The sequence below is a fragment of the Lagopus muta genome, chromosome 5 (genome assembly GCF_023343835.1).
Source record: "Lagopus muta isolate bLagMut1 chromosome 5, bLagMut1 primary, whole genome shotgun sequence".
Lineage (NCBI taxonomy): Eukaryota > Metazoa > Chordata > Aves > Galliformes > Phasianidae > Lagopus > Lagopus muta.
The window spans coordinates 49872167-49895354 of NC_064437.1; the positions used below are offsets into that span (position 1 = coordinate 49872167).

A 23188-nucleotide genomic window follows, 5' to 3' on the forward strand; every position below is an offset into this window, starting at 1 on the left:
ATGCTGTTTCCATGAGATGCGTACAGTAATGTTCTTTGTCTCTTTATTTTTAACATAAGGCTTAAAAAGGCTGTTGCTGAGAGCTCTGTCCTTGTGCGGAATTTGAAAAAAGATTTGCAGAGGAAAGAAGAAGAGTATGCAGACTTAAAAGACAAACTTCCTGATGCCAAGAAACAAATTCTGCTAGTACAAAGCGAGGTTTGTAGTCAAGTTTCTTCTAGAAGATTGTGCTTGGCTTTCTGTTGTTAGAACTTGTTTGCTCAAACCTTACCTACGAAGCTTAAAAATGTGTCACGCTGGTGGGGCAAGCAGCAACGCTTAGTGAATGTTGCCATTGAAGCTGTAGAGGAGACCAGAAGTCAAGACATGGTTTCATAAAGATAACGAACAGAGGAAAGTAAACTTTGTTGGTAGTCTTGAATAATGTTTGTGAAAAGAATGGCTAATCGGCTTCTGGAGGGGGACTTGTGGTGATCTCTGTAGTAACAGTAGCCTTGCCTCTGGTATTTGTGGCAACTCCAAAACCTCAAACCTGACTCTTGTGGAAAGTGCTGATAACTGGGAAGAAAAATGGTATTTACCTGACGAGAAATAGACTGATTTCCAGAGGCTCTTTGATATGAGGGATATATATATTTTTTTCTTTATTTTCATCTTAATGATATTAATGATTATAATCTAGTTATTAAGCAGGTAGATATTTTACAAGTGATTTTGCATGCACTGAGTTGGAAATGTTATTGTTAGTTGGAAGTGTTTAGGGTGGAAAATTGAGGCATAAAAATGGTTTTAGGTAACTTGGTTTACAGAAGTCTTAAAATAACTGTGTGCTTTACTTATGTTACAGGTGTCCTTATTGCATTCTATGGAGAAATCTCTGAGGAACAGAATTGATGAACTTGAAAAGATTAAACAACAGTTCAGTGAAGAGCTGGATGTCAAAAGGCTTACTATCCAGCAACTTAGACAGGTACATGACTTTCATTAAAATTTCCTTGCTCATAATTTTTTTTTTTTTTTAAACGAATGATGCGAGTATTCCAAGCACAGGAAAAAGCTTACAGAAATTGGGGTAAAATGAAAGTAGCCAACTGAAATTAGTGATAGACCATGAAAGGTGTTCAAATAATTTGTCATTGCAGAGTGCTGGCAGATTGCTTTAAATACAATAAGCTACATAGTAAATACATGTTTAATAGCTGCATATAACCTGATTCTGATGAGTGACATCTCTGTATGTTAATTGAAATGTCTCATCTCAAACCCTTCTTATCAGCTTGAATGCTTATTTGTACTTTATGAAAAAATGACTGATTGTAGGCTGTCTTAAAAATTTGCTTGTTTCTACTGTGTATGCTTTTCTCTCAATGTGAAATATAGGAGCTGTTGAATAACAAGGAGTTGGAAGAAGTCACCAGACAATATGAGAAAATACGTGAAGGTCAGCCATTATTTTTCCTCTCTCTCCCTCTCTCTCTCTCTCTCTCTCTCTCTCTCTCTCTCTCTCTATCTCTGTGTAGTATCCATGTCAATGTTGTCACATCGCTAATGACTTTGGCGAGTCTTACACTTTTATATTTTAAAACATGATTTGAGAAACTCCAAACTAGATGTTTAATAGTTACGCACTGCTTTAAATGTTATTGTATGACTATTATCAAGTAAACTTGAAAGTAAAGCAGCAGATTTGGGAGAAGTCTCCAAGAAAGTGCAGATTTGCAGTGCTTTTTAAAAAGTCTGCTGCTCATGTGCTGTTTTAGTTGTCCTTTTGAGGTAAACTCAACCTCTGAAATGTCAAGTTCTGCAATAACAGATTCTGTAGGCTGTAGGATGAACTTAGAGCAGTTGAACTACAGTCATTTTCTCATGTAATAAACTCCATATTCTGATTGTCCCTAGCACTAGAATTCTCACCTAAAACAAGTTGGTGAGAGTCACTTAAGAACTCTGTATGTATCTGTATGTGAATATTTCAATAGAGATGCTCTATTTCTTTCAAGAGAGCTTTTGGTCATGGGGGAACCTCGACTTGAAAACTCCTCGGGAAAGGATAACGGGAACTAATAGGGAGTTCATCTGTAAATTTTCAAACCTCCAGATCTGTATGTAAGAGAAAAAATAATTGAAGCTATGAAGATGACATTAGAAGAACAAGAAGAGACTCAGCTTGAACAAGATCAAGCGCTTGAAGCTCAGTTAGAAGAGAATGAAAGATTAGCTTCAGGTAATCTTTCAGTGGAAAAGGAGCAGTGATGCATAAGTGCTTTAGATGTATTGTGATAGCCACTTCCATTTTCATTTGGCTTGGGCATTAATGTTCCATAGTAAACAACAAATTTCTACTTGTTAAAAGCTTCTGTTATTTCTCTGTTCTACAGCAGGCAAAACCTAAGTGGCTTTAGTAAAAAGTCATTAATGTGGTGTTTCAAATACACATTTGAAACCATAAGGTGTCTAACCTCTTTTTGTGTATTGAGTAGAACTGGAGACGTGGAAGCGTAGATGCAGAGAACTGCAGAACCAGAGCAATAGTGACCAGCAGCAAAAGGACAGGGAAAGGGAAGAGGCAAACGTGAATGAAAACCATACAGAATTAATAAAGCTGCAAAAAGAGCTGAAGGTAACTTCACTTTAAAGTTGTAACTTCAACTTAGGAGACTACTTATAACGTGATAAAGTAAACTGTTACACTGATGAAGAAAACTTCCTGTACAACCTGCAGTGCAGTGTGCAATAAGGACGAGGTACAGCTAGGAATATTAACTCAAAGCAGATTATAACTTTTTGTCAAAGCGTTTTTCTATTAGTTGCTTGGGCAATTTGTATAAGCTATCCAAATCAGCACCTAGCTTTATCGCCAGGAAGCCTTTTTTTGTTGTGCTGAGGGTCTAATTTTAATTTTCTTGAAGAAACAAGTCTATTTAATGACGTCCTGGCTTTTAAGACTTTTATTCCTTAATCACTTAGTATTTCATTTCTGATTCCTTTGAAATAGACAAGTGAGGCCAAGTATCAAACTGATAGAAAGAAGTGGCTGGAGGAAAAAGAAGGACTCCTGAATCAGGTAAAAGAAGCTGAGAATCTTCGCAACAGAGAAATGAAGAAGTTTGCTGAGGACCGACAACGGCACGGAAAGCAACAAGCAGAAATTGTAAGTGACGAGGTCTTGGCAGAGTCATCCAGAGTCTGTAGTTTGGAGACAACTTCACGCCAAGTACTAACAGTATGGGCACGTAAGAGTAGCTTGTCCAAGTCCCCTTGCTTTCTTATGAAGCCCGTATGAGAACTGCTTGATTTGGAAAAGGGAGGAATAGGAGGGTCACAAAAAGACAAAGCTTTCCTAACTACGTAATGAAATGTAACGTACGTGGGACTTAAATAAGAAAATTACAGTTGACAAATAAATTACTGCTTAATGAGTCTAAGAAAACATTTTGAACAATAGGATTTGTTTGTTTTCTTTTCTGGAACACAGAAGGCCTCTAAGCCTTTATAAGGAAGAAAAAGGCAATGGAGTTTCCAAAGGAACCCCACAAACTTCTCTCCAGATACTGAATAAAACTGCTGGGTCAATCTGCTCCCTTTTTTTTGCTCCCTTATCACTTTCCAAGAAGTGACTGATAACAAAGTGGTTGCTTGAGCTGTTCACTGAGCTGTTGTCATGTAACTTCTCAAACATGTAAATCTGTATGGTGCACAAAACCTTTTTTGCATCCGGAAGTAGTTAGTCCTGACTTTCTGGACCTGCAAGCAGCACAGAGGATGTGAGGAGACCGGTACTGTTAGTAATCACTAAATGAGCAAACCAAAGTGGAGGTTCTTAAATAATACCAATGATAATTTTTCACAAGGACAGTAACAGAGATTGTCTAGTAGAAGCATGGTTTTGCTTCTGTAGTTTGTAGTGCAGTAGTTCTAGAGCTCCCGTGGATCTTGAAGAGATCATACATTTACTAAGACTGTAAAACAGTGCTACCTACCAAACTGTAAGAACCCTTCAGTGTGTGCTAGTGCTGTTCATCGATAATCTTTTCTTTGTTTAGGCAAGACTTGTTGCCCAGCTGGAGGAAAAGGACTGCGATCTTCAAAAGTGGCGTGAAGAGAGAGATCAGTTAGTAGAAGCTTTGGAAGTACAGCTCAAAACGTTGGCTGCTAATGCCGTGCAAAGAGAGAGAGAAATAGCAGAACTGAAACGATCGGCCTTAAAGGATTCAAGCAAGGTCAGCTCTCTTTTGTTCCCGCCTGATTGGCTACCCATAAATTCTGCAAAACGCTATGCCTGCTCTTTGTATTTTGGGTGTAGTTCTGTTCTTAAACACTGTCGTATTGACATCGTGTGCAGTGCAGCTAACCAAAAAAGCACCAGATTTTACTTCCGTTCTTCAGAAACAGGATTTCTGTTAGTGCTAGAGTTTCCAAATTTTTAGTAGTTCAAATAAACGGACGTCAGTTTGATGCTTTTGATCCTAAGGTTAGTCTGGACGTCTGTAACTTTTTCCCATAATTCACAGCGTTTCTTAGTCCCAAGCTGGGCTCAATACTTGGTCAGATAGTAGTTCTGTCTCAGGTTTCTTACTTTCTTTGTTTTCTCTGAGCTAGTATCTACAATGGCATGGAAAGACGGAAGGAGATGTGAAGAGAGATGCAGGGAAGCATCAAAGGCAGAGGGGGAATGATCTCTGGAAGTTGCCTTTTTTATTTCACTGTCCAGCTTTAAATCAGGACAGCCAATCTAAGCAATAGCATGGAACTTCAGAAGCTAAACAGAAGACTAATTGAGTTGTGCTTTTTTGAGGATGTTTGGATATCTCCTTCTGTGGGATGGGAGCTGTGCTCATAACAAAACTTCCCCTACAACTGCTGACAATTCTCACAGTACAGAGGTCTTCGTGAACAAATAAAAACTCTTTTTATTCTTGTATCTTAAGAGAGGCTGAAGCACAAGAGGAGAAGAAAAGAAAAGAATTCAATATATATTGTATTACATCTTCCCAGGCAATTAGGTGACTACTGCACTTGTAGCAGTGACCATACAAAACCATGAAATGTTAATGTTCTTGATTAGCTTACTGCCTTAGCCTGCAATTCTGAAACGGTTGCTACTAAGGAACTGTAGTGCTGCTTGTGTGTGTTAGCTCCTTTTGCCAATCCTGCAACTCAGCAATTTGTACGGTGTTTATTAGGATAATGAAACTGTGATAGAAGAGTTAAGAAAAGAACTGGCTGACAAAGATGACTTTATAAAGGAATTAAAACAACGCATTAACCACAATTGTCCCCAGGCTTTATAACATCTGACTTGGTCTCTTTTGGAGGTAGAGTACTGAATGAGGCTGTTGGAGAGACCCAATAGGGTGAATCTGAAGGTTACACGATGAATGGATGTTACTGCCTTCACAGACTTGTGCTGTGTTTCAACTTACTTGTTCATGTGGTGTCTGAGCTTGAGATTCTATACTGGAACTTTAGAAAACTCAAAGTATTTTGGAGGTGTGCTGCACAGCTTGATCTTTACTGATTTTAAATGTTTACAGGCTGTGAAAAAAGAAAGCAAAACTGAAAACGGAGATGAAGAAAGTATTCCAGGAAGACGTGAAGCTAAAGGGAATTATTCATCAACTCGACGTCCTAGCAGTGTCACTTCATTAAATGAATCTGAGGTTAGTATGCAACTTCAAATCTGAAAATGTTGTAGTTGTACTGATCTTGATAAGGAATGAGTAGGAAAAGGTCTCGAGTTCTCTACACAATTCTCAAGCTTTGTTTATCCCTTTCAAGGTGATCAGATCATCTGTTTTCATAGCCTTTGGTAGGAATAAAAGCTGTTGAAACCATTGTGTGATGAATTCCTCTTATTTGCTGTTGAAAACTTTCCTCTCGTTGATGCTTATGACGTGGCTCATGATTAAATGAGTCACCCGGAAAACAATTTACAGAGCCACTGAAATGGGCACAGCAAATTGAACTTGTTTTCTTCCCCTGCAGGATTTCTAACTTTGCTAGCTTTCGTAAAGTAGCAGTTCTATGCATTTATGGCAGTAGTAGCAGCCATCTGCCATTTCCTGATGTCCCCAGCAGCCCGTCTTCCATGTTCTGTTCAACATCTGAACTTGCTTTTGATATGCTAGCTACTAGCTGAATTCCTGCCATAGAGAAGGAGGAGTCCAGGTGATCACAGCTCTGACTCTGTTGTTCCTGCCGAGAAAAACAGGGTTGGGTGGATCTCTGCAACTCTAGTGTAGAAGAGGAAGGGCAAACTGCCTAAAACTAAGCTGGACGATAATAAGGCACTTGAGTCAAAAGCTTCTGTTCCTGCCCAGTTCTGCAGCAGCAGAGTTGAGATGAAGAAAATCATGTCAGTTAATTGTAGAAAGAGAATGGTTGTCTGTGCCCTTGAGAAAAATGACCTGTAAAGCATCAGGCTCAATGTAACATGGAAAACTTTTTCTGTTACCTTAGATTGGAAACAATAATTTTAATTGTAATTGTAACAGGTTCTGGGAAAGAAGGGCTAAACTCTGCTGTAACTGAAATAGACTTCTTCTTCGGTTAGAAGTGTTCTGTAAGCTAACAGCTGGGATACTGCGTGTTTGCATATCCTTTTCCAGATGCATGATAGTTTTTTAACCTCATGGCTTCCCTAACACTTGCACTTAAAATTTCTCTGTGCTATCAGGAGCATTTGGAAACTGACCTCCACTCTTCTGAAGCATCAACGGAAAATGGAAAAACTGGTTGTTTCTCAAAACCAGAGGTGGAAATTCAACTGTCACCTCTGCAACCTGATAAGATGGAGATAAAGCAGCGCGACAGCATGTTACCTGCAAGGGTGAAAATGCCTAGGACAAGAAAGAAGAGAAAAAGTGATGACATGGATGAGGTATGACCTACACCAAGCAGAAAACCAAATATCTGATGCCTTTCTACCGTTCCTCGTTTAAGCTTTAAAAAATGCTACTTCTATCTCAGGAAAGTGGTTGAAGCATTTAATTGATGAACCTTGGCGTGGAGAGTCCAAGCTTTAATGAAACTAAACTAATAGCCAAGCTGGGTGATAATGATTTAAGAGAAGGGAAAGAATTTATCTCAACTCCCTTGTGAATTTTCTTTGAAAATCCGTAGACATCAGTCAGCTTTTTAGACTTCTTATACGTTTGCTTTCTATTTTGTGTGAAATATCTGAGTGTTTCCTCCGAAAAGGAGAAAGAAGTCCAGTCCGTATGGGGATGGCATCGCATCACAGGATGTCTAATACTGATATCTTAATAATGCTACCAACCCGTTTGTGCACTTGAATGTTTATTTAGTATTTGATTCACATTGGAATTGTTACTACTTGCAAATACCTCCCTATTACTGAATGCAATAGCATTGAAAGTGTTTGCTTTTGTGATCTACCTAATGAAAAGTGAATCTTTCTAAACGATTTGTGGCTAAAACTTGTCTTATTTTCCCAGGATTTTGTGATAAGTGAGAACTCGAAAAATGCAAAGTCTGCCATGGCTTGTAATTCACCCTCTACAAGCGACGAGAAAATGATTGGTTTTTGTTCTAGTTTGGTAGCTAGTTTGGGACTTTCTGTCATAGTGTGGCCATTTGAAGGGAGTAAACATTCTTATGCAGCAGTGTCTTATCCTTATTTGTGTAGCTGAATGGGAATCTTAAACTCTTATGACCTCCTCCTATTAAATCCCATAAGCTTACCATAGAGCAAGTTGGTCTGTCCCAAGAGTGTATAATGGCTGGGCTGTAGTGTGGAATGATTTGGTGGAAAGGATATCGCAGACTGAATAGCTGGGAGGAGAAGTCTGAGCGTATTATCATGGGCTTTTGTAAGTGAAGCCCTTGTATTAAGCTGAGATTCATGTGATTTGTATGCATGGGAATGATTAAAAAGAGAGGTTTTAATGTCTTAGGAGTATCCTTGGCATGGTTAGAGTGTGAAGAGTAGGTTTTTCCCAATCTGTTGTCTTCTGTTTTGTATGTTTGTTTATTTTTTTATAATTAGAACTGCTTATGTAAGAAACATCTCCACAGCTTGGGATTTACTATTAAAGAAACTACTGCTTCTTTAACAAATGTTAAGAAACGTATGCCTTGGAATTGCTGAGACTTTGACAACTCCCTAAAGGGTATAAAACTGTCTACGTTACTTGCAGTTGTAATATCATTAGCATAATAAACAGAGGTGTCAGTAGCAAAGCTCAAAATGTCGGCTTAAGATAACACTGACCTAAAATAAAGCTTAAACACTGCTCTTATTTCTTGTTCACGTGTCTGTTAAACAGAAATCCAGAAAAGAGTACTTCCTTAGAAAGCGAGTATGTACTTCCGGTAGAAGATTGACTAGCAGGAGTGATGGAACTCTACAAAAAGTTGGAGATTTTCTTCAAAGTACTCCTTCTATTATTCACTCTAAAGGTTGGTGTAGAATAAGTAAGATTTATTCCACCTTCTGTAGGCACTGCAGAATGGCTTGTTTCTGCTGTAGGCTATGAATGTATATATTCTTAGAGAACTTGTCTGCCATGGTAAGTTGCTCTTCAACTTATGAAATAAATGCATTTATTCATCTCTTACGAGATTCATTACTACTTGAATGAAAATCTGCAAGTATGCAGAGGAAGTTGACTCCACCTTGTGCTTCTGTCAGCACAAAAGTGAGGCCTGTTGTTTAGCTCCTGCCAAAGTTCCTGAATATTTTAATTTAAACTTGATGTATCACTTATAAACCAAGTTTATAATGAAGCTTTTGGCATTTGTTGATATAAAGACTCACAAAATCCCTAAGTTGGCTAGTTTATGAATCAAAACAAATTCCTTCTAGCCAAGAAGCTGATGGCAGCAGTAAGCTCCCCAAAATCTCCTGAACCAGAAAGTCTTGGAAAGGAGGGGATGAAGCCAAAAAGGTCCAAAAGGAAGCTGTATTCAACTGACATTTCCTGCCCTCTAGACATACCTGCTTCTTGGGTGAGCGATTATACATTACTGTTCTGTCCAATGTAATGCATTTCTGTAGTCTTGTCTCAACATAAACTACTCAGGAGTCCAACAAACTTGAAGATTTCACCCATTTGCAGGAGGAGGTTGAAAGTGCTGAGCTATTTCTTTGTTTGACCTAGTCATTCTTGTTGGTCTTCCTCCTGCAGTTTTATTTTATTTTCTCTTTGAAGATCTCTGTATTTGGCTGCTGGCTTACAGCAGCCTATGTAGGGAGTGTAGCAATCATGGAGACGTCTTCCAATTTGGAATCATAGACACTTACAGTGTGTTGGGTTGGGATTTTTCTACTACAGCTCTGCTTTTCTGAAGCGCAACTTAAACAGCTCTTTAGGTATGCTGAAACTGCGTTGTCCTGCCTAAGCCACCTTGTCAAGGATCTGAAGTGCCAGGACTTGATGCACCATTTCAGAAAGCAATTTTGTGACTCTGCCAGCAGCTATGGTGCTGAGAGTTCTTGCTCTGTTGGAGCCGCATCCTCTAATTATGTTAGAGTCCTTTTTCTGTTCAATATAGTGTTCATTTGCCCACACTGTAACATCCCACTGAATTTTCTGTTGATTTGATGGATGGGGGGGGGGCAAACCAAAATGGTTTTTGTTAGAGCATGAAGGAAATGAGACAATTTTTTCTCTCACTGTACTTCTGAGAGCATGGAACTGAACAGAGAAGTGAATTGCTGGGCAAGTCATAGCTACAGGGATTTAGGCTAGAAATGTTTTCTGAACACCCCATGTTTCACAAAACGTGCATTAGAATGCTCATTCGAAAATAAGCATTTTAATGTGAATGCTGCCTTCAGGTTTTCTTTGGGTGTGGGTATTTTTTAAAATAAACAGCATTTTGTACATTTGTCTTATTTGTTCCTTCTGATTAAGCTGCATCAAAACAATCTCTGTATCCTATAGATTTCTGTATCCTGTAGAATTCTGATTAAAAGATGATAAGCAAATGCCATTCTGAAATCCATTTAGGGGAAGAAGTATGTTTGCATGGGTCATTGTCAGTCTTGTGTAAAAAGATGAGTAACTTTTGAAATATTTTCTTCAGGTTTCTGTGGAACAGAACAAGAAGGAAAGCGACCATGTAATCATCAAGTGACGACTACGATCCAAAAAACACTAAATAACCTTGAAGAAGCATGTTTGTTCCACTTAGTCAGGACTTAGTTCTATTGTATTGTTATTGTTATAACTGGTTGTTATTGAACGTTAACAGTTGCTTAGTTGTGCTCTTAGGTTTGTCTATAGTATAGTATATATAGGTGTATTGTGTCTTTCTGACGTTTCGAACTGACTCTTGAAGTTGAAATAAATACCAGTTTTCTTGAATTATGTGTTTGGCTTTTTTTTGTTTGTTTGTTAGGGTTCTTCTTTTTTTTTTCTTTTTTTTTTCTTTTGCTTTATTTGTTTTTTGTTTGTTTTGCCTCCCCTGTATAGGAATGGTGTCTTTAGAAGTCTTTGTTATTTACCCATTGTGCAGTAGTAATAACATACTTGTTCAGGATGGCCTGAATTGCTTTTCTCAGGTGACTGGTGCACTTAGCAGAACTTTGCGGGAGAGGAATGGGATCAGCGCATGATAATGCTTGATTTTTGAATCTTTTTAAAGAATTTTCTTTGGAGAGAAGATAGTGCCAGCTCCTCAATGTGGAAGACAGGCGCCATCTTCTTTCTCACCTCTTCATTCAAATACAACAGAGAATAAGCTGCCCGTCTCTCAAATTTGGCTTTCCTTCCTAAGTAGAGAATCTATCTGAAAGTAGAGAATCTGTCGTGAAATCTTGTTTAATGTTTTCATAGGTAGTTTTACGCTTTGAGGTCCTTTGTCCTTCTGTCCGGATCTTCTGTTTTCTCCCACCTGTGCTTTGGTTATCTGTCTAGACTGACCTTTTTCAGGGCTAGAGTTGAGCTCTTTCAGGACTTGAGAAGAGTGCATCGCTGATGACTCTTAGCTAGGTGGTAGGTGAGCGTTTCTGCCTTTTATGCAAGTGTCATAGCTGGAGGCATAATAAATAACAAAGTGAAAGTCATGGCACAGTCTTAAACAGTGGGCCGTACTTAGCGTATTGCTTCTTTGCCTTTCTCAGAGTTCTGTCTGCTTTGTTCCACGCTCAGCACAAGTTCAACCAGCTGCTCATCTTGCCCCCCATCTTGTTCTTCTGTACAGTTCAAGTTAATTTTAGAGCCCATCAATACATGCCTGTTGAGCAGGACTGTTCCTCCCGTTGCGCAACCTTGCTCTTGCCTGCAGAGAGATTCACGGTCCATCACGCTGCTTTGAATGACGGCTTGATTGCTTGTCATTAAATCACCAAATAAGCTTTGAAACCAAGAAAAATCTACAAGGTAAGTGCAGGATAGGAAGCACGTTGAATTCCTTGTGGTATGATTTCTTTGTTGATTTGATTGTTCTTTTCCCCACCAAATGTAAAATGTCGTAGTTTCCAATATTTTCTTCCAGCTCTTGCGGGTAAAAATGTTGCACGTGGAACAGCTGTGACAGTGGGTTTTCCTTGTTGGGTTTTTGCTCCTTTCCATGAAAGGAGAACCGAATATTCTGGGGAGTCTTCTTTGTGATAGGACAGCTTTAAGTAGGCATGCTAATACCTGAGTTTCTTGGGGCTCGACTTGTGCTGTGACTGAAGAAAAGTCGAGCTATGAACAAGAAGTGCGTATGTGGGTGAGCACGTGCGTCTGCATGCGTGTAGGCCAGCCGGCGCGGCGCCCGCACGATGGCGCTGCGGCCCTTTTGATCCCGAGTCAGCAGCCCTCCCTCTGCCAGCGGCGGGGAGCAGAAGTGCTTTGCTTTTTTCCGACGCGCCCGCGTCTCGGCGCGCTTAGCCGAGCTTCGTGGAGCTGTGCTGCTGCTAGTGGAGCTCCTTCAGCTCCTGCATTTCCCTGTCGCCTGTAGGGAGCGTCTGTACTGCAGCACATTCCATGTCTCTCCCCTCTGTCACTTCTGGAGTTACCTTTTGCACACTCGCCCTGCTGAAGAGATGTACTGCCTATACAGCGTTGTTTCAGAACGGTGCCCAGCACTTCTTGGGCTTCTGTGCCATTTCCTGTACCTGGAAAGGTTTGAAAAGTACATTGCAAGCTCATCTGAACCGCTTGGGGGCAAAGGTTGGGCTGCCCTCTGCGCGCTGGCACCTAGTGCCTGCATTGCTTGAAGGTTTTCCAGTTTTCTCATGAACATCTAGTGTTGTTCCTCTGTACCAGTCGCTAAGGCATCCTCTTGAAAGCTCTCTGAAGAGTGGAATTATTACCAAAAAGTGTATATTTGCCGAATATTTACTTTGCTTCTTTTTAGTCTTTAATACTTCTGTTTAAATTACTTTACTACTTTTTAATCTTTACTTCCGTCTTCAGTGGAAAGGCTCTCTCTCAGGTTTTCCATACCCTGGAGGTTAGTGAGAGGGTCTGGGGAATGGGAGACTTCCCTTAGTCAGGGAAGAGGTGATCCGTAAGTGCCTAGGCAGTACTAAGGTCCACAAGTCCATGGGACCTGATGGGGTGCATCCACGTGTGCTGAGGGAGCTGGCAGAGGTCATTGCCGAACCTCCCTCCATCATCTTTGAGGGGTCTTGGATAACGAGGGAGGTCATGAAGACTGAAGGATAGCCAGTGTCACTCCACTCTTCAAAAAGGGCAAGAAGGAAGACCCGGGTAATTATAGGCCTGTCAGCCTCCCCTCTGTCCCTGGAAAGGTGATGGTACAGCTTGTGCTGGATGCCATCTCCAGACAACTGGGAGAAAAGGAGGTTATCAGGAGTAGTCAGCATGGGTTCACCAAGGGGAGGTCTTACTCGACCAACCTGATGGCCTTCTATGATGTTATGACATGCTGGGTGGATGGGGGGAGAGCGTAGATGTAGTCTATTTTGATTTTAGAATGGCATTTGATACTGTCTCCCACGACATCCTTATAACAAAGCTGAGGAAGTGTGGGATAGACGAGTGGACAGTGAGGTGGGTTGAGAACTGGCTGACTGGCAGAGCACAGAGGGTTGTCGTTGGTGGTGCAGAGTCTGCCTGGAGACCTGTAACCAGTGGTGTCCCCCAGGGGTCTGTGCTGGGTCCGGTCTTGTTCAACATCTTCATCAATGACCTTGATGGGGGGATAGTGGCCACCCTCAGCAAGTTTGCTGATGATACAAAGTTGGGAGGATTGGCTGACACGCCTGAAGGCTGTGCTGCCATTCAGCAAGACCTGGACAGGCTGGAGAGCTGGGCAGTAAGAAACCAGATGAGGTTCAACAAAAGCAAGTGTAGGGTTCTGCACCTAGGGAGGAATAATTGCATGCGCCAGTACAGGCTGGGAGATGAGCTGCTGGAGAGGAGCTCTGCATAGAGGGACCTGGGCGTCCTGGTGGACAACAGGTTGGCCATGAGCCAGCAGTGTGCCCTTGTGGCCAAAAAGGCCAATGGCATTCTGGGGTGCATTAAAAAGAGCGTGTCCAGCAGGTCGAGGGAGGTGATCCTCCCCCTCTACTCTGCCCTGGTAAGGCCTCATCTGCAGTACTGCGTGCAGTTGTGGGCTCCCCAGTACAAAGAAGACAGGGACCTCTTGGAAAGAGTCCAGCAGAGGGCCACAAAAATGGTGAAGGGCCTGGAGCATCTCCCCTATGAAGAAAGGCTGAGGGAACTGGGTCTGTTTAGCCTTGAGAAAAGACGAGTGAGAGGGGATGGAATCCAGGTTAATAAATACCTGAGGTGTGGGGGCCATAGTGGTGAGGCCTGTCTCTTTCCAGTGGTACGTGGAGACAGGACAAAGGGAAACGGACATAAGCTGCAGCAGAGGAAGTTCCTCACGAATGTGCGCAAGAACTTCTTTACGGTGAGGGTGATGGAGCACTGGAACAGGCTGCCCAAGAGGGTTGTGGAGTCTCCTTCTCTGGAGATATTCAAGACTTGCCTGGACGCCTACCTGTGCGACCTGGTGTAGGTATTAGGCAGAAAAGAGATCCTCTGTAGTTTAAGATCAAGTATGGGAGATCACCTTTGCTAAGGAAGAGTTTGTTTTTGAAGTTGCTGAATTTAACATTCATAGATCCCCCTATTAAGTTCGTCTCTAGTTTTTCCCAGAAACATTGATGTGAAACAAAAATGTGATTCTACTCTGGGAGCTTAGAATGCATGTCTAGTAAATGCTACAATCTCCTTTTATTTCTGAGTGCTCTACGGGAATGAGATTTCTCCTTTTGAGAAACGGAGTTTGGATGTTTTATGGTACAAAAATTCCAAATTGCACCTTTCCTGCTGGATGCTGAAGACTTCTTGCGCTCTGCGATTTATTGTTGAAAGAAGGTGTCATTGTTTCCGGTGGGATGGAATTGTGTTGCTTCACAATGTCTAGTGACTATGCTATGTTTTGGCTCTATGAGGAAAACAGTGTTGATAACACATTGATGTTTCTAGTTGTTGCTGAGCTGCGCTGCACAGAGCTGAGGACCCCTCAGTCTGTCCCACTGTGCTACTGATGAGGAGCAAGAAAAGGAGCTGAGAGGCACAGGGTGCCCAAGGAGCTGGCCAAGGCGATATTCCTTGCAGAAGGAGAGTTTGCAAAGGAGGAGGAGTTAATCTCTGGCTCTCTCTTCAAGTGCTTGGAGACTTGCCGGGCACCTGTTGGTGGGTGGTGAGCGATTAACTGCTTGTGCATCGCTTGTTACGTACATATGTATGTATGTCATAATTATTTTCCTGTTCCTTTTCTCCATCTTTGCACATAGTTTTATTTTCACCCATGAGTTCTACTTTTTCTTTTTTTTTCAATTCTCTCCCCCATCCCATTTGAACAACATTTCCAACTGCTTGAAGTGTGTTCTGTTTAAGTCTTTTTCATTGTAAAAGTGATGTCTTGGTGTCACTGCAGGCCAGATGGGGGAGAATGAAAATACTGGGGAAAAAAGTGGAAAAGGACAGGTGTACTATCTATTAAGGGGAAGTATTGTACCTCATGAGCAGGTACAGCTCAGAGACCTCATTGAACGTGGGTAATTTTGACCATATCTGGGGAAAGCTGTTCAGTAATGCTTTCATGTGCCTGTGGTTAACCAAGAAAGATGTAGGTGTTCTTCTCTGCTACTGTTTGAAGCGTTCTAGCCTGGAGTACACATTTCAGAGTCTTCTCTATTCCTCCAGTCTCAACTACAGCTAGAACAGGTAATATTGAGGCAGAGGAGGCCTTTGCAGCGGGGTGCTGTGAAATCCTGGGCTCCCCGTACCACGAAACGGCAGGATAAGGGTCGCCGGGTCCCCGGAGGAGGGGGAACTGGCAGAGGGGCTGCCCCTGCCACCCCAGGCTGCCCCTTGAGGCGCAGCAGGCGCATGCAGGCCTGCTTTCTGCTTCTCAAGCGAGAAATCACAGCGCGAGAGCAGGATCCTGCTAAATGCCGCTTTGCGAGCAGCCATCGCTGCACGTGAGTGAGGCGGCGGTTATGAGACGTGCGGCCCCTTTGGCGGCGTCGGCGGTTTGCGGTTGCCTAGCGACCTGCGGGAGCGACCGTGCTCGGCGGGGGTCCGTTTGTTTCCCGTAAGACGGCGTTTGCTGAAGCTCGGGCGGTATTTCAGGGCGGGCTTTCCCCTGTTTGGAACAGCTGCCCGTCGTGCTTGCAAGCTGTAGGGAGAGGGAAGGGAACGCCTGGCCCGTTCCCTTCAGCGTGACTTTCGGCGATGTCTGCCTAGCCCTGTCCGACTCGGTAGCTGCGTTTTGCTGGTCGGGTAGGAGGGCTGAGCTGTGTGTTGCTCCATCCCGGCTTTTTGTGCTGCTCGCGCAGATCAAAAACGTGACTGCTGTCAGCGAGCGAAGGGCCGTGCCCCAGCGCTGGTCCCATCGGCCGCTTTAACCGCTGAAGTTTATCAAAGGTTTCCTATTCCCTATTAGCACTTACGGACACTGTATGTGCGCTGCTGGAGCTTGGCGTGAGGGTGTAGGGTTGTAAGGCGGCTGAATCGCTGTCCAAGCTGTAGGAAGCCGGGCAGCACCAAGTGTTAGAGTACTTTTTGCCGTGACAGATGAGTGATATCCTGACAAGCTATTTCAGAGGGCAAATATAAACTGCAAAGATGGCACCTGTAGTATCAGAGGAAGAAGTAGCAGGAGAATGAAGTGTGGGCAAAATACGCGGGTATTTGTATGTCAGATGTGCGTCTTAAGGGCTATTTGGGTGTCCTGTCACGCTGAATCAATTACTCTTTCCTTTTCTGTAGCTGATCACTGCTGAGACTGAGATGCACTGAAGGAGTTAAATTGCGGATTTAAAAGCCAACAGTTGTACTCTGGCATGAGGTTTTCTGATGTTTAGTATCCTCTTAATACCAAAGCTACCTGTTAGACTTCACAGTGCCTCTGAGTCCTGCCTTGTGTAAAACTGCATCGGGTTATCCTTTTTCATACCAACGATTGATTAGGTGCCACAGGGATAAGCCATTGCAATGTTCTATTGTGATAAGCTTCTATTCCAAAAGGAGACTCGAACTGCAAAATGAGATGACGGGAAAGGTTATGTGGAGCGGGCCTGCTTTTTCTAAATGGTATCTGTGACTATTTTCATCAGCCATCATGGCTCTAGCAAGGCTGTGCTACATGCAAAAGGCTTTTTCCCGATGGGCGGTTGTGGTGTGATTTAGTCTGACAGGCCGCTTGGCACCACAGGGTTTGCTCCTTGTAGGGAGATGGAGGGGAGAATAGGAAAAAGGTTACACTTGTGGGTTTGAAATAAAGTTGAGTAGAACAGAAAAGGAAGACGGAGCAAGAGTCAGTCCACACACACAAAGCAAACTGCAGATATCACTTAGTCTCATGTTTCCTAACTGAGCTTAGGAAATCTGCATCATGTGTTGAAAGAGCAAAGAATAATTTCTTTTTGTATCATCTTGCAGAATGGAAACAAATTCAGAAGAAGATAACATTTTGAGACCATCCTATGTAGCTGGCATAGAGCTTCCAGAAAGAACAGGACTGGTAAATGTGGAAGACATAAAAACAAATCTCTCTGATGAGTTTAGTTCAGTTTCTTCAAGCTCAGACATGAGCCGGGTAAGAAAGCTTCAATATTAAAATTAATTGGATCTTGTAAAAGAAACTTCATTCTTTTCTTGGTAAGAAGAATTAGAATCTTAAAGAAGAGATGACAGTCATCTGTGCCTTTAGACTGTGCATAGACACGTGTGTGTGTGTTGCTTTGATACCTTGTGAGGTGCCCCAGTCTCAGTGGGTGAAGCTGACGTCACTTCAGAGAAGCAGTGATGGAAGACTTGTGCTTATAGTTGGCCTGAATGCAGTACATGAGTGTACTGCAGTATTATTTGTTTTGAAACTCTAGGCTCTCACAAGGAAGTTTAGCAGGGGCCAAAGCACTTGTGAAAACAGAGTGAAATATTTGTGCTTCCCGTGTCATCAAATGAGTCTGTTACAACAGGCTGATGACAAGAATGCTGTGTAAATGTGCTAATCATCAAAGAGAGGATCTAGTCAGATTTGTAACTTCCAGCTCTTTCCATTTTAGAGGTCTAGTTTGGAGCCTAGGGGACACATACAAGTTTGCCTGCGCATTAAGCCCTTCACAGCACTGGAAAGAGCAAATGGATCACAGGTAGGACATTTACTTAATCTTAACACTAAAAACAAACAAACAAAAAAAGCAAACTACCAAACAAAAGAAAACAAACTACCCTTAATGTATACTTGTTTTCTTTTCCCCTTATGATGATCTTTTAAAAGACTTTTGATGCCTGCGTTACTTGTGCTTCCTTTTAATAGGGGTGTGTTTCACTTGAGGACTCAACAAGCGTTATACTGAAACCCCCTAAGAGCTCCTGGAGTCGACCGACTGACAAAACTGCAGGACAGGCGATACAGAAATTCAGCTTTTCACGAGTAAATGAATTTTCTTTAAATGCCTCTAAGTTATGTGTGGAAGATGTTGCTTGTCTTCTGTTACTTAACATAAAACAAACAAGCTTCTCTTAAGAATTCTCTGTATGATTATAAGCGTGTATCTGACTCCTACAAGTATGTAAGGATTGCTTAAACAATCTAAAGAGATTAACCAGCTTCTTGGTAACGTTCAGGTGTTTGGACCTGAAACAACTCAAGAAGAATTCTTTGAAGGTACAGTGAAGCAGCCAGTGCTAGACTTCCTAGAAGGATGTAATCGCCTTGTTTTTACGTATGGCATTACAAATGCTGGGAAAACCTACACATTCCAAGGTAAGAGTAGAAATTTTTTTTTTCCCTTGAATTAGTTTCTTAAAGCAGGATTTACTTCAGATTATTTCAGAGAGGGGAGGAAGCCTGGAAAACAGTTGAAAGCTTGCATATTTGTTAAATGTGGGATTTTGCAGCGTTTTCTTTTTCCCCCTTCTCTTATGGCGAAGCTGATGCAGAACACCCTGGCTGTTTTCAAGTGATGCCCTGTAATGTCTAAGGAATGGGTTGTGTTTCACTAGTAACACTGCAAACGCTGCTTCAGACTGTAACTGGCCTCTAAATTCTTTGTGCTTGCCTTGAGATTCAAATCAGTTATCTTCGTCTTCGTTTACTTTGTACGTTGCTCATGATAATTACTGGGGCCTTTCTTTTGCTTACAGGGACAGAAGATGATGTTGGTATTTTGCCAAGGACGATGGATATGTTGTTTAAAACTATTGGAGGAAGGCTGTACACAAAAATGGATCTGAAACCTATTCGGTGGCGAGATTACCTAAAACTGACTAAAGACCAAGTGAGAGAAGAAACTGCTCTTAAAAATTCCTTGCTTCGTCTGACAAAAGAGGTAGGAGACTATTTCATAAAGAAACGATGAGTACATGCGTCTTGAGAGAGCTCAGTGTGATCCTGTGCATTGTGTGATGAAAGAGGCTTGTGTGTTCTCACGTAGTTGTTTATTCATCTTTCTGTTCCTGTCGAAAAAGAATGAAGCATCTTCTTAGTGGCATGCCACACCATAGTGGGGTATTTCAGTTGTGGAGTTAGATTGATCTTATTGAGGAGTTAGTTAAGTGTGCGTCAAAGGCAGGTGGCAGTCAGACTCTTTCTGAATAACTTTGAGAGCCCAGGCACGTGTTAAGTCTGGCTGCAATGATGTGTAAGTATGGCGGGGGGAAACAACACCTGTCTTCTACATGTGCATGAACCAAAGCTGTGTAAAACTGTTCCCGGTTTAGTGAGGATGTGGAAAGAAAATGCAGTGAACAGCTGTATGCTGATCTTAACTCTCTAATGGAGTAGGATGAGATGTGATCATGTGCTAGAGGTGCCTCCTCTGGTTTCAAGAGCCATGTTTGTAGGTAGAACACTTGACCTGATAAACTGAGTAGCTGCAAGCTTTGCTGCCTACCCAAAGCCAGATCTGTGTGCGTTGTGTAGATGAAAATTTCCCAGTTTTTCTTCTTAAGCATACTGTGTCTGGTAGGTGAGACTCCTCGTCTTCACTTTGGTGGATGGGAATTTCTTTCTACTTTTGTGCTTTAATAGAAAAAAAAAAAACACCACTCAGAATCTGTAGCCTGGGAACTGATAATGCGTGTGTGAACATCATAAGTTCTGGATGTTGGGAACCATTTTATATTATTAAGCAGTTTGGACAAAGAAAATAGTATATTTACAAAGTTTAGAGTTAATTTCAGTTGTGTAAGACTTTGACAGCCTGTGTTAAGAAGCAATGAGCTGCTTACCTACACTAAATGATAAAGTATTCTACCTTAACTTCAGTTTCCAAGAGTTGACCCAATAAGCCATAAGATATGGAAGTCCTGAATTATGAAAATGACAAAAAGAAAAATACTTCAGGAATCCTCGTTTGATGAAATCGAGGGTAATATGCAGACTACAACCGGGCTGTTGGAAATCATTCTGTTAAGTAACTCCTTCCAGTTTGGGATTCTCCTCCATTTTTTCTTTTTTCCCCCTGTATCGGCGAGCTGTAGTATGTTATAGTAAAGGAAATGCCAGGAATGAGTAGTAAGGTAAAAACACAGGAATGTATGAGTGCACTGAAGCAATTGTAATGTACAGCCAGGATTTTGGTGTTGGCATATTGAAACTATGCTGTATTGCTTTCTGGGAGGGCCATATAGCTGTATTTTAAAAAAAGAAAAAAACAAAACAAAAAAACAAGAAAACCAAACAGGCAACAGGTGGTGTGTTGGTGCTGTACTTCAGTAATAAATCCAGAAGTCTCTCTTTTCTTTTGCAGGTAGACCATCGCAATAGCCCTAACGGCAAAGCACCGGCTGATTCTAAGGGTATGTTTTGTATTAAACAATACAGAAGCTTTTCTAGCAGCTAAGGTCAAGAACTGACTTTTGGGTAATGTTAGTAATAAAAGGATTATTTGGCTTTTATTTGTGATGGATTGGAATAATGGGCAGGACATCTGGGCAGAAAACAGAAGGGATGAAGTGGTTAGGAGACTACTTGGACGTCTAGCCTAACCTGGTGTTAAGCACGAGGTGTAAGTAAAACGAAGAGAAAGAGTATGGCTTGTGATAAGATTCCTAGTGATATTCTGTCAGGCTTTTAGGGCATTTAAGAACTACATTAAAAAGCCTTTGAAGAGCTCAGAATATTTCTAACCCAACTAGACGCGTTAGATTAGGTTTTGGAAGTGAAAAAGCAAGCTCTCAAGTAGATGTGTCTTTGCGAAGGTGTAGGGCAAGCATATGACTTCCAGATGCTCTGTGTGTGTATGGGAGGAGGGGGATGTCCGTGGTTTTTGCCTGGGAAAAGTTTTCTTTAATTAACAAGGCTGCTGTAATCTTAGTCGTTACTTATTTTTAAATGCAATTAGTTTTGCTGTCTCTAGATTGACTTGTAATATTTTCTACTTTGCAGGTGTAGGAAATCTCTCAAAAGGATCAGAACAATCTAGCAGATTATCTCTAGATAATTTCTCAAAGTTCTCTGTTTGGGTTTCATTTTTTGAGATTTACAACGAATGTTTTTATGATTTACTGGCTCCTATGTCGGATGACAAGAAAAAGAAGACGCTTGGCCTTTCTCCAGACATCAAGGGATATTCTTACGTGAAAGGTAACTGGAGTGCTTTGCAAATCACCAAGCTTGTCATGGAAAAGTGCTATTTCTGTAATAATGTTTCTTCTGAGATAGAAAACTCTTAAATGTGTTCAGTTTAGCTCTAGAAATGTCTGCTTGAATGCAGAGGCATACTGTATCTTGTCCTTTTCCATGGGAGGAAGAATCTTAGTCCTATCTCTCGTCAGCTTATCGTGTGTCTGAAGCAGACTTAATACAATATTTTCTTGTGTTGCCTAAATGTATTATTCTTTGTTTGTATACCTCATTTCTTGTTCACTTTTCCTTTTGCTAATGAAGCTCCCAAAGTCACTTTTCCTTCTTTTGAAAGGTCTGCAGTGGGTTCAGGTCTCTGATTGTGAAGAAGCTTTTAGACTTTTTAAACTGGGACAGAAACACCGGAGTTTTGCAAGCACAAAGCTGAATGCTTGCTCCAGCCGAAGGTGGGAGACTTTGTCTGAGGTTGGGTATAAGATGGTGTGGGGAAGAGGGATAAGTGAAAATACTGCCTGTGGCTTTTGTAGGGCAGAAGGCTTTAAAAAGGCTTGATATCGAGTGTTCCATTAGATATCCTGTAACTGCATGTGATTCTAGTGCTTGAAACAAGATGGATTAATCCTTCAAGCAGATAAGCGTGTACAAAAGCCAATTGTTTCATCAAAAACTCTCAGCAGAATAACTAAGCCTTCTTCTGTCTAAGTACTGGTGGGTTGGGGGAGGGAAGAAAAGCAAAACAAGCTGAGAAAAAAGTCTCTTTAAAAGGCTTACTGCATCCAGTAGAATTATGAAGTTAATTGAATCTCAAGTAGATCCAGCAGCGTTTTGACTAGATGTTGTAGATTTGTAAAAATATATATGTATTTCTGACTATTGATCTTGCTTCATTTCTCCTTACTGGTTTTTAAATGTCTCCTTTTAGCCACAGTATATTTACCATCAAGTTACTAAAAATTGAAGACCTTGAAATGCCACGAGTGACACGAGTCAATGAGTAAGTTCAGAGCAAAGGTCCCTTCTTCTTTTGGGGTGAAATTGTCAGTTGTTTTCAGTGTTGGTGTATTGATGCTAGGCTACGTACTCAGTGTTCCCTGATGGAGCCTCGTGTATGAGTGGTGGTTCCCCATTTCCTATCGTCATACGGTACTAAACCATCCAGTTGCAGTGCTGTTCTGCATCTTGTGCCCTCTGTTCAGCACAGTGTTCCTCTATCCTGCTCCACTTGACTTCTGAACTAACGTTAAGTCCTCAGAAAGAAGCGCATGGCAGAAAAATGGAAGCTTTGTTGAAGAAGCGTTTGGCAGGAAGTAGCGTGCAGCTTCACTAGGAAAGCAACATTAAAAAGCATGGGAGGGTTCAAGAAATTCTTCCTTTGGGAGGAGTGGTTGTGTTAGAAATGAAAATAATCAGGGCACGTTCCGAGGCAAGAAAACTTAATTTTCCTTATCTGCCTTCAGGTTCTCCCTGTGTGATCTTGCTGGTTCAGAAAGGTATACCAAGACGCGCAACGAAGGTGATAGGCTGAAAGAGAGTGGAAATATCAATACGTCTCTCCTGACTCTAAGCAAGTGTATTAGTGCACTCAGGATCAGTCAGCAGTCAAAGTAAGTCCTTGTACAAACTGGAAACCAGGTGTGGATTTCAGGTATTGCGTGCAACGTTTAAGCTATTGTCTAAAATGCAGAGTACAAAACTAAGGCTTGAGTGAAAAGTATACGTAGACTTCTGCAGTTGTGTGAAGCCTTGTTGATCTAACAAAGTGGTCTATAAACTTGTCTGCTTTGTTTATTTTTTATTTAATTGTTTTAATAAGCCTTTAAGTTCTGAATCTTTGAACATGTTATCGTGGACTAAAGCAACTTAACATTGTTTCTTCTGGCCTTGCCTTCTCAAAGAAATCCTGGGATAAGATAGACAATTTCTCTTCACTATTTTCTCCACAATAATGCAGACAGAAGAGAAGCCTACGTGCTACTTTTGCCTGTGGTTGGGCTCTAAGTGAGTGCAGGCAGAACTTTCTGTATTTTAAAAGGATGTAGTATTTATTTACAGTCACAGCTGGATGCAACCGCTCAGGAGCAGCTTTCTCTGTAGATTCTCATTTCAAGATGTCTTTCTCCCACACAGATTAAGTGTGCTCTGTGCTTGGGAA

The 23188-nt window shown here is 41.6% G+C and overlaps 1 protein-coding gene across 1 annotated transcript in view; it reads left to right on the forward strand.

Moving 5' to 3' along the window:
- Nucleotides 1–23188, forward strand: part of LOC125694254 (kinesin-like protein KIF20B) — a 92850-nt gene that overhangs the window by 16581 nt on the left and 53081 nt on the right. Inside the window, exons 20-24 of the mRNA XM_048947207.1 lie at nucleotides 60–198; nucleotides 848–970; nucleotides 1384–1441; nucleotides 2099–2224; nucleotides 2481–2620. Of these exons, the coding sequence (XP_048803164.1) occupies nucleotides 60–198; nucleotides 848–970; nucleotides 1384–1441; nucleotides 2099–2224; nucleotides 2481–2620 (586 nt within the window). The remainder of the gene's footprint in view (nucleotides 1–59; nucleotides 199–847; nucleotides 971–1383; nucleotides 1442–2098; nucleotides 2225–2480; nucleotides 2621–23188) is intronic.